General features: G+C 32.7%; 3 protein-coding genes across 3 annotated transcripts; all 3 read left to right on the forward strand.

The window, feature by feature from the left end:
• Window positions 1-1,433: 1,433 nt before the first annotated feature.
• On the forward strand, window positions 1,434-2,379 carry LOC119574537 (protein lethal(2)essential for life-like). The gene is made up of 2 exons (XM_037921813.1): window positions 1,434-1,815; window positions 2,038-2,379. The coding sequence occupies exons 1-2, from the start codon at window positions 1,528-1,530 to the stop codon at window positions 2,260-2,262; spliced, it is 513 nt and encodes a 170-aa protein (XP_037777741.1). The 5' UTR covers window positions 1,434-1,527; the 3' UTR covers window positions 2,263-2,379.
• A 1,506-nt stretch (window positions 2,380-3,885) lies between these two features.
• Window positions 3,886-4,857, forward strand: LOC119574547 (protein lethal(2)essential for life-like). The gene is made up of 2 exons (XM_037921819.1): window positions 3,886-4,266; window positions 4,498-4,857. The coding sequence occupies exons 1-2, from the start codon at window positions 3,979-3,981 to the stop codon at window positions 4,729-4,731; spliced, it is 522 nt and encodes a 173-aa protein (XP_037777747.1). The 5' UTR covers window positions 3,886-3,978; the 3' UTR covers window positions 4,732-4,857.
• Window positions 4,858-11,830: 6,973 nt separating this feature from the next.
• LOC119574036 lies at window positions 11,831-12,438 on the forward strand. The gene is made up of 2 exons (XM_037921125.1): window positions 11,831-12,164; window positions 12,391-12,438. Exons 1-2 carry the CDS (start codon window positions 11,880-11,882, stop codon window positions 12,436-12,438), a joined length of 333 nt encoding a protein of 110 aa, XP_037777053.1. The 5' UTR covers window positions 11,831-11,879.
• The last annotated feature ends 62 nt before the right edge of the window (window positions 12,439-12,500 follow it).

Below are 12,500 nucleotides of genomic sequence, written 5' to 3' on the forward strand. Positions count from 1 at the left end.
ATCGTACATCGTTACTTTTATCATTGTTTAAATTATCATATGTTTGTTTTGATAGACTGAATTAAAACGAAAATGTTTCGTAGCCGCGGTAAGGCACAGGTGGGTACAATCAGATGTAAACGAGTATGAGACAACTCAAGCAGCTGGTGACGCCTGACTCACGCAGCGCTGCTGTTTGAGTGACTAGCCTCCATTATTGTCGCCACGGATACTGCGAAAAAGAAACGCTGATATTTGAATATTTCAATTATCATGGGCAAATAATTTTGGATTTATTTAGCAGAATAGTCGTACTGTGTGTGTTCGCTGCTACAAGAATGATAAATATATGTTATGTAATAATTATATATATATATATATATATATATATATATATATATATATATATATATGTGTGTGTGTGTGTGTGTTGTGTGTGTGTGTGTGTGTGTGTGTGTGTGTGTGTGTGTGTGTGTGTGTGTGTGTGATGGTATAATTATATATATATATATATGTTATAATTATATATGTATATGTGAATGGTATGATTATATATCTATATATATGTTGTAATTTATTTATATATATAATCTTGTATCTTGTAAACATATACATATATATCTATATATGTGTGTATTCCTCGTGAACTTATCGAAAAAGCATCCATTGTTTTGTTTCGCATAGATTGCAAAACTTTTGAAAATTTTTGTATGTACAAACTATGACCTAATATTACACCATTCTTTTTTGAAGGTACTAAAAAAATGCACAATCGTCTACCGGGTGCTTCACGTGACCTTAATATCACTTTAAGAAGGTTCAAACATGCACATTCAATTTTTTTTATAAGGTCCGTTGTTATGATTACAGGAACAATAAATCACAGGACAATTTTTGTTGATAACCCAGGAAAAGTGTATATGCTAGCTTTCGGCAATATTTGAAATAGAATATCAACATATGTATACACGTATATTACATATTAAACACACACACACATATATATATATGTATGTATGTATGAATGTATATATACAAATGCATATATGTATATATGCAATATATATATATATATATATATATATATATATATATACATATATATATATATATATATATTATATATATATTATATATATATATATATATATATATGCGCACACGCGAGTATCTGTATTCATGTATATATGCATAGTTTGTATATATACAGATAGTATTTGTATACATATTTGCCCTTTAGCACGTTTTATATATATATATATATATATATATATATATATATATATATATATATATATATATAAAGTTAAAGTTAAATTCTGGTAGCTTCAAGAGCTTTTATGTTGCCAAACATGCCATGATCCTGCGTCTAAACGAAGGGGGTTATTGGGCACATAGCCAACTCGCGACACATAAAAGCATCAGCAGCCACCTCTTGCTAGACACAACAGAAACAACACTTAGTGAGGGAACAGAGCAAGCTGTAGCTTTATCTACATTTCCACGAGACCTAATCTATCTTATTGAAGTGGTAAACGCTAGACAAATATGGAGAAGAAAAATGCTACCACCCTTAATGAACAGAAACTTGATGAATCTGCTAAAGGCAAAGAGGATTCACTTCTCCCCATCGCTGAGAAGGGACTTTTCTTCCACGATTCCTTCTTCGAGGATATTCGGAAGCACTTTGAGACAGCCATCGACCAAATCCTGGATACGTGGGGAGAATCTAAATCCATGAGTGATCTCATGAATAGTTACAGACGTGTAAGAGAGCGCAATTTGCAGCAAGAGAACCAAGTCATGGCCTTCAGCGAAGACGACCAGAATCACAAGGTTAGTTTTATAAACTAAATTTCATGTTGATCGCAAAAATACTAATTCAGTTATTCATATGCATGAATGCATGAAAAAAAATCGTGAAAAAACTATTCAAATTGAATGTTATTTTTTTTTCTCCAGAAATGATCTAAGTCACGCAAACTTATTATTTAGATATTCATTACAATTAAAATACAAAGGAAAACACTATATACTTTTAATCGATTCTATTTGCAGGTTGTACTGGATGTTCATGACTTCAAGAGTGGAGATGTTAAGGTCAGAGTAGAAGACAACCAGGTGGTAGTGGAAGGTCGAGTGGAAAAGGAAGAGGGCGACTTCAAGTCCATGAAAAGCTTCTGTCGACGTTTCAACTTCCCAGGCGAAGTGAACATGGAGGCCGTGACTTCCGCAATGTCTTCCGATGGCGTGTTGACTGTCACGGCTCCGAAGATTCCATAGGCAGCATAGGAAAACATATTTTAGCTGAAATTGTAATATAATCCTAGAGACAATGTGTTTTAACGTATCTATTTTTATTTTGCATAATGTAAAAATAAATCAAGCCTTTCCTCTTTATTAAATAAATTACACTTATTTACATGTGTTTATGACTTTACTTGCCTTCCTTTATCACGAACTTATTAAAAAAACAACAATTGACTGTCGTACAGATTTCATAATAGATGGTTCTTCGAAACTTTTGAAGGAAAATGCATATGAAGAGCCTTGGAACAATGGACTCGTCCCCGCTTCTGGAAAGGTGTGAGTAGCCTGTGAACTCATCGAAAAGACTTATGTATATGCAGCAGGTTATGAATGATTTTGTCCACAAAACACTAATCTTGACATCTTGGGCTAGCTGAGTAATCTTTCAAAATGACAGTTTTCACTTGATGGATGGTATCCTCACCAGTGACAGACTACGGTCGCCCTGGGATAGGTGCCGTTTTCACAGATCTCCGACCACACCTGAACAGGCCAAGCCGATGTTTAACAACGGTATATGATGAGGCATCCTTCCCATAATAGGTCTCTTTAGGTGTGCGGACATTCAAGTATAAAGAATCAGACCACTGCTCTATACTACACTAGTTCCATTTCAACATTTTACTGCACCTTCACTGTTGTAACAGGACATATGTTATGAGTTATGGACTAGAAATAAACACATGACCTATATAGATGTGTATCATTATGCATGTAAAATTTCAGCCTCCTAGGATAAGCATAATGGCAAAAAATCAGTAAAGCTTTTATTCTTTTTTTAAATAAATTGTATATGGTAACATGTGAGTGACTTTACTAGCCTTCCTTTATCGAAACAGAAATACTATCAACTGTCGCATAGATTGCATGCAGATGGTTCTTCGAAACTTTTTAAGAAAAAAAAATCGTATCAAATGCAGAGAGGATTTATGACTTGTGTTCCCATGATTCTTTTTCGAAGATACCAATAAAAATGAATAATGGTGTAGAAGATACATGTACATTTAGTAGAATTACAAGGTTAATTGTTAGGATCACATGAGCAATGTATCAATGGACAGATTTCGTCGATCACCCAAGCAAAGTGTACATGGTAGTGGTCGATTTTATAAGAAATACTTTAAATGACAAGAACACACATATATTTGTATGATATAATTACACACACACACACACATATATATAATCCCTTCACACAGTTATATATATTTAGATGTATACACACACGTACATATATATATGTGGGTGTGCGTGTATGTGTGTATATGTATGTGTTTTATACATACATACATACATATATATATATATATATATATATATATATATATATATATATATATATATATATATATATTGTATGTTATGTCTCCATATAAATGATGGAATGTATCCATAAAAACGAATAGCTAATAATGAAGCATTTACCACATGGTTTTATCGTATGCATTTCTCTTAAATTGAAAATTAGAAGTTTCGAGAAATTTCAAATGAAGTTGTCGCCAAGTATGCCGTGACGCGTCGAGATTAAGGTGGAAAGTGGGCGCACAACCAACTCGCGCCAGATCAAAGTTTCAGCAGCCGCTTCCTGATAAACACAACACTTCGTGAGAGAACAAAGCAAACTCTAACTTTACCTACATTTTCACAAGATTTAGTGTACCTAATTGAAGTGATAAACGCTAGACAAATATGGAGAACAAAAATACTACCACCCTTAATGAACAGAAACTGGAAGAATCTCCCAACTGCAAAGAGGATTCACTTCTCCCCATCGCTGAGAAAGGACTTTTCTTCCATGATTCCTTCTTCGAGGATATTCGGAAGCACTTTGAGACAGCCATCGACCAAATCCTGGATACGTGGGGAGAAACCAAATCCGTGAGTGATCTCATGAATAGTTACAGACGTGTAAGAGAGCGCAATTTGCAACAAGAGAGCCAAGTCATGGCCTTCAGGGAAGACGACCAAAATCACAAGGTTGGTTTTATAATAAAAAGAATAATATGGATCGCAAAAATACTAATTCAGATATTCATATATACAACTAGAAAGAAAGAAAAAAAAATCGTTTAAAAATTATTCAATTTAAAGGTTGTTTTTTCAGAAGTGATCTAGGTCACGCAAACAGATTATTTAGATATAAATTGAAATTATAATGCAAAGGAAAACACTGGAAAAATAAATACTCTCAACTGATTCTATATACAGGTTGTACTAGATATTGATGACTTCAAGAATGGAGATGTTAAGGTTAGAGTGGAAGACAATCAGGTGGTGGTGGAAGGTCGAATGGAAAAGGAAGAGGGTGACTTCAAGTCAATGAAAAGCTTCTGTCGACGTTTCAACTTCCCAGGCAAAGTGAACATGGAGGCTCTCACTTCTGCAATGTCTTCTGATGGCGTCTTAACTATCACGGCTCCGAAGATTCCAGAGGCAGCATAGTAAAACATTTCATTATCTGAAATTGTAATCTAATTTTAAAGCAATGTACGTTTAAGTAACAGTTTATTTTTTCTTTGGGTAATGATTAAATGAATAAAGGTATTGCTACTTTTATTCTCTTTTTTATTCATTTTTAAAAGATAAATTTTACATATGTGTATGAATTTACCCGCCTTCCTTTCTCACGAACTTATCGAATTGATAAAAAAAAACATCGACTGTTACATGAATTGCATAACAGAGGGTTCTCTGAAAGTCTTGAATAAAAAGTACAAGTGCTAAATGCAAAGAGGGTTCACCTGTGCTACCATGATTCTTTTTCGAAACACTAGTAAAACTAATACTGGTCTACCGAGCACTTCAGGTATAGCACAAAGCACAACCCTGAATAATCCTTCTGGGAGATAGATCTACGTTTAAAATCATTACAAGGTTAGTTGTTAGGATAACATGAACAAATAAATCATTGGATAGTTTTTGTCGATTACCCAGGCAATAAAGACTTGAAATGTATATGCAAATATGTTATAATTATATATACTATATACATATAAACAAATGCATATGGATATAATGCTTACACACAGTGATATATATGTTGACACACACAAATATATATATATATATATATATATACACACACACATATATACATACATACATATATGTATATATGTAAACAAATATATATATACATATATATATATATATATATATATATATATATATATATACATATATATATATATATATATATACATATAAACACACACACGTATATATATGTATATGTATATATACATAAATACACACACACATATATATGCGCGCGCGCGTGTGTGTGTTTGTACATATACTTACATGTACACATGTATATTTACACTAATACACACACACACACATATATATGTGTGTATATATAAATATACATATATATATATATATATATATATATATATATATATATATATACATATCATAAATATATATATATATATATATATATATATATACATATTATATATATATGTATATATATATATATGCGCGCGAGTGTGTGTGTCTATACGTATAAATGATGGTCATTGATGGTGATTGTTTGTTATTAATTTAGATAATATTAAAATCATTTTTTTTATTATCATTTTTTTTTAAAGTAAATTACTTTTGTTTGTCTTCCTTTCTCGATCGTTATAGTTCCGTGGGTTTCATAACAGATAGTCCCTCGACACGAAAAAAAAGTACCAAATGGAACAATCGTCTACCAAGCGCCTTGTGTAAGAGGAAAGTTACATCCCTCTGAGTGACCCTTCAAGAAAATACAAATAACGAGTGTTATAAGGTTTGTTGTCAGGTTTATATGATTAAGTAATCAAATTACTGTTATTATTTTTTATATTATTTATTTATTTATTTATTTATTTACTTTCAAGGGAAAGTATACATGGAAACACACACACACATATATCTATACACACACAATTTATTAAGAATCACATGTGTATATATGTATATATAGTCCCTTTACACATAAACATGTAAATATATCAGATATAGATAAATCTACACACATAAAATAATTTTGTGTATGTGTGTGTGTGTGTGTGTGTGTGTGTCTATGAATAAATGATGGAATATATCAAGAAGACGCATCATTAGTAATTAAGTTTTTACCGTATGATTGTAATGCATGCATTCATTTAAGTTGAGAGCTAGAAGTTTCAAGAAATTTCAAATGAAGATGTTGCCAAGCATGCCACAATTCCGCGTCCAGCTCGGTGGACATTGGGCACACACCCAACTCGTGCTACATAAAAGCCTCAGCCGCCGCCAATTACTAGACACAATATAAAGAACACTCTGAGAGGACAGAGCAAGCTGTACCTTTATCTGCACGAGACGTATTCTACCTTACTGAAGTGATAAACGCTAGAGAAATATGGAGAACAAAAATACTACCACTCTTACTGAACAGAAACCAGAATCTCCTAAAAGCAAAGAGGATTCACTTCTCCCCATCGCTGAGAAGGGATTTTTCTTCCACGATTCCTTCTTCGAGGATATTCGGAAGCACTTTGAGACAGCCATCGACCAAATCCTAGATACGTGGGGAGAATCTAAATCCATGAGTGATCTCATGAATAGTACAGACGTGAAAGGGGAGCGCAATTTACAGCAAGAGAACCAAGTCATGGCCGTCAGCGAAGACGACCAGAATCACAAGGTTAGTTTTACAAGCAAAATTTCATGTGATCGCAAAAATTTTAAATTTATTTATTCATATGCATGAATGCATGAAAAAAAATCGTGAAAAAACTATTCAAATTGAATGTTATTTTTTTTCTCCAGAAATGACTAAGTCACGCAAATTTTATTATTTAGATTTTCATTAAAATTAAAATACAAAGGAAAACACTATATACTTTTAATCGATTCTTTTTGCAGGTTGTACTAGATGTTCATGACTTCAAGAGTGGAGAGTTAAGGTCAGAGTAGAAGACAACAAGGTGGTAGTGGAAGGTCGAATGGAAAAGGAAGAGGGCGACTTCAAGTCCATGAAAAGCTTCTGTCGACGTTTCAACTTCCCAGGCGAAGGTGAACATGGAGGCCGTGACTTCCGCAATGTCTTCCGATGGCGTTTTTGACTGTCACGGCTCCGAAGATTCCATAGGCAGCATAGGAAAACATTTTTTAGCTGAAATTGTACTATAATCCTAGAGACAATGTGTTTTAACATATCTATTTTTATTCTGCATAATGTAAAAAAATCAAGCCTTTCCTCTTATTAAAAAAATTACACTTATTTACATGTGTTTATGACTTTACTTGCCTTCCTTTATCACGAACTTATTAAAAAACAACAATTGACTGTCGTACGATTCATAATAGATGGTTCTTCGAAATTTTTGAAGGAAAATGCATGTAAAGAGCCTTGGAACAATGGACTCGTCCCCACTTCGGAAAGGTGTGAGTAGCCTGTGAATTCATCGAACAGACTTTTGTATATGCAGCAGGTTATGAATGATTTTGTCCACAAAACCACTAATCTTGACATCTTGGGCTAGCTGAGAAATTTCTTTCAAAATGACAGTTTCACTTGATGGATGGTATCCTCACCAGTGACAGACTACGGTCGCCCTGGGATAGGTGCCGTTTTCACAGATCTCCGACCACACCTGAACAGGCCAAGCGATGTTTAACAACGGTATATGATGAGGCATCCTTCCATAATAGGTCTCTTTAGGTGTGCGGACATTCAAGTATAAAGAATCAGACCACTGCTCTATACTACACTAGTTCCATTTCAACTTTTTACTGCACCTTCACTGTTGTAACACGACACATGTTATGAGTTATGGACTAGAAAAAACAATGACCTATATAGATGTGTATATTTATGCATGTGAAAGTTCAGCCCCCAAGAATAAGCATAATGGCAAAAAATCAGTAAAGCTTTTACTCTTTTTTAAATAAATTGCATATGGTTTACATGTGAGTGACTTACTAGCCTTCATTTATCGAAACGGGAAATACTATAAACTGTCGCATAGATTGCATGCAGATGGTTCTTCGAAACTTTTTAAGAAAAAAAAATCGTATCAAATGCAGAGAGGATTTATGACTTGTGTTCCATGATTCTTTTTCGAAGATACCAATAAAATGAAAAATGGTGTAGAAGATACATGTACATTTAGTATAATTACAAGGTTAATTGTTAGGATCACATGAGCAATGTATCAATGGACAGATTTCGTCGACACCCAAGCAAAGTGTACATGGTAGTGGTCGATTTTATAAGAAATACTTTAAATGACAAGAAAAACATATATTTGTATGATATAATTACGCACACACACACACATATATATAATCCCTTCACACAGTTATATATATTTAGATGTATACACACACATACTTTAAATATATGTGGGGTGTGCGTGTATTGTGTATATGTATGTGTTTTATACATACATACAACATAAATATATATATATATATATTTTAAAATATATATATAATTTTATATATATATATATAAAATTGTATTTATGTCTCCTATAAATGATGGAATGTATCCAAAAAAACGAATAGCTAATAATGAAGCTTTTACCACATGGTTTTATCGTATGCATTTCTCTTAAATGAAAATTAGAAGTTTCGAGAAATTTCAAATGAAGTTGTCGCCAAGTATGCCGTGACGCGTCGAGATTAAGGTGGAAAGTGGGCGCAAAACCCAAACTCGCGCAGATCAAAGTTTCAGCAGCCGCTTCCTGATAAACACAACACTTCGTGAGAGAAACAAAGCAAACTCAACTTTACCTACATTTTCACAAGATTTAGTGTACCTAATTGAAGTGATAAACGCTAGAGAAAATGGAGAACAAAAATACTACCACCCTTACTGAACAGAAACTGGAAGAATCTCCCAACTGCAAAGAGGATTCACTTCTCCCCATCGCTGAGAAGGGACTTTTCTTCCATGATTCCTTCTTCGAGGATATTCGGAAGCATTTTGAGACAGCCACGACCAAATCTGGATAGTGGGGAGAAACCAAATCCGTGAGTGATCTCATGAATAGTTACAGACGTGTAAGAGAGCGCAATTTGCAACAAGAGAGCCAAGTCATGGCCTTCAGGGAAGACGACCAAAATCACAAGGTTGGTTTTATAATAAAAAGAAAAATATGGATCGCAAAAATACTAATTCAGATATTCATATATAAAAACTAGAAAGAAAGAAAAAAAAATCGTTTAAAAAATTATTCAATTTAAAGGTTGTTTTTTCAAAAGTGATCTAGGTCACGCAAACAGGATTATTTAGATATAAATTGAAAATTATAAGCAAGGAAAACACTGGAAAAAAAAATACTCTCAACTGATTCTATATACAGGTTGTACTAATATTGATGACTTCAAGAATGGAGATGTTAAGGTTAGAGTGGAAGACAATCAGGTGGTGGTGGAAGGTCGAATGGAAAAGGAAGAGGGTGACTTCAAGTCAATGAAAAGCTTCTGTCGACATTTCAACTTCCCAGGCCAAAGTGAACATGGAGGCTCTCACTTCTGCAATGTCTTCTGATGGCGTTTTAAAACTATCACGGCTCCGAAGATTCCAGAGGCAGCATAGTAAAACATTTCATTATCTGAAATTGTAATCTAATTTTAAAGCAATGTACGTTTAAGTAACAGTTTATTTTTTCTTTGATAATGGAAAAATGAAAAAAGGGTTTTTGCTTCTTTTATTCTCTTTTTTATTCTTTTTTAAAAAGATAAATTTACATATGTGTATGAATTTACCCGCCTTCCTTTCTCACGAACTTATCGAATTGATAAAAAAAACATCGACTGTTACATGAATTGCATAACGGGGGTTTTCTCTAAAAGTCTTAAATAAAAAGTACAAGTGCTAAATGCAAAGAGGGTTCCCCTGTGCTACCATGATTCTTTTTCGAAAAAACTAGTAAAATTAATATGGTTCTACCGAGCGCTTCAGTATAGCACAAAGCAAAAACCCTCTTTGGGAGATACGTTTAAATCATTACAAGGTTAGTTGTTAGGATCAAATGAACAAATAAATCAGTGGATAGTTTTTGTCAATTAGGCAATAAAGATTTGACATGTGTATGCAGATATATGTTATAATTATATATACTATATACATATAAACAAATGCATATGGATATAATGCTTACACACAGTTATGTATATGTAGATACACAAAATATATATATATATATATATACACACACATATATATACATACATACATTTTATGTATTATGTAAACAAATATATATATACATATTATATATAAAATTTTATATATATATATATATACATATATATATATTATATATATAACATATAAACACACACACGTATTATAGTAATGTATATATACATAAATACACACACACATAATATATGCGCGCGCGCGTGGGGTGTTTGTACATATACTTAATGTACACATGTATATTTACACTAATACAAAACACACCACATATATATGTGTGTATATTAAATCATATATATATATAATAATATATATATATATATATATATATACCATATCTTTAAATATATATATATATATATATATATATATATATACATATTTTTATATATAGTATATATTATATATGCGCGCGATTTGTGTGTGTCTATAGTATAAATGTGGTCATTGATGGGGGATTGTTTGTTATTAATTTAGATAATATTAAATCTTTTTTTTTATTATCATTTTTTTTTAAAGTAAATTACTTTTGTTTGTTTCCTTCCTCGATCGTTATAGTTGCGTGGGATTCATAACAGATAGTCCTCGACACGAAAAAAAGTACCAAATGGAACAATCGTTACCAAGCGCCTTGGTAAGAGGAAAGTTACATCCCTCTGAGTGACCCTTTAAGAAAATACAAATAACGAGTGTTATAAGGTTTGTTGTCAGGTTTATATGATTAAGTAATCAAATACTTTTTTTATTATTTTTCATTTTATTTATTTATTTATTTATTTATTTTAAGGGAAAGTATACAGGGAAAAACACAACACATATAAAATCTATACACACACAATTATTTAAAATCACTTTTGTGTATATATGTTTTAATTAGTCCCTTTTACACATATACATGTAGATATATCAGATATAGATAAATCTAACACACATAAAATATGTTTGTGTATGTTTTTGTGTGTATATAGATATATTCTGTTGAGTATATGCATTATAAAACACAATATATATATAATATATATATATATATATATATATATATATATTATATTTTGTGTATGTGGTGGTGTGTGTGTGTGTGTGTGTTATGAATAAATGAGGGAAATATATTAAGAAGACGCATCATTAGTAATGAAGTTTTTACCGTATGATTGTAATGCACGCATTCTTTAAGTTGAGAGCTAGAAGTTTCAAGAAATTTCAAATGAAGATGTTGCCAAGCATGCCACAATTCCGCGTCCAGCTCGGTGGACATTGGGCACACACCCCAACTCGTGCTACATAAAAGCCTCAGCCGCCCCCAAATTTAAACTAGACACAATATAAAGAACACTCTGAGAGGACAGAGGAAGCTGTAACCTTTATCTGCACGAGACGTATTCTACCTTACTGAAGTGATAAACGCTAGAGAAATATGGAGAACAAAAATACTACCACTCTTACTGAACAGAAACCAGAATCTCCCAACTGCAAAGAGGATTCACTTCTCCCCATTGCTGAGAAGGGACTTTTCTTCCACGATTCCTTCTTTGAGGATATTCAGAAGCAATTTGAGACAGCCATCGACCAAATCCTGGATACGTGGGGAGAAGCCAAATCCGTGAGTGATCTGATGAGTAGCTACAGACATGTAAGAGAGCGTAATCTGCAGCAAGAGAGCCAAGTCATGGCCTTCAGCGAAGACGACCAGAATCACAAGGTTAGTTTTATAATATAAAAACCATGGAAATCGCAAAAACCCCAATTCACATATTCATATATCTGAATACAAGGGACAATCGAAAAAAAAAAAAAAAAAAAAAATGGAGGTCAGTATTTCTCTAGAAACAATCTAGGTCACGCAGATTATTTAGATGTTCACTAAGATGAAAATGAAAAAGAAAAAAAACCAGGAAACAAATACTCTTCATTGATTCTATATACAGGTTGTGCTGGATGTTGATGACTTCAAGAATGGAGACTTTAAAATGTAAGAGGGGAAAGACAACAGGGTGGTGGAAGTCGAGTGGAAAAGGAAGAGGATGATTTCAAGTCC

This window comes from Penaeus monodon, chromosome 6, assembly GCF_015228065.2.
Source record: "Penaeus monodon isolate SGIC_2016 chromosome 6, NSTDA_Pmon_1, whole genome shotgun sequence".
Taxonomy (NCBI): domain Eukaryota; kingdom Metazoa; phylum Arthropoda; class Malacostraca; order Decapoda; family Penaeidae; genus Penaeus; species Penaeus monodon.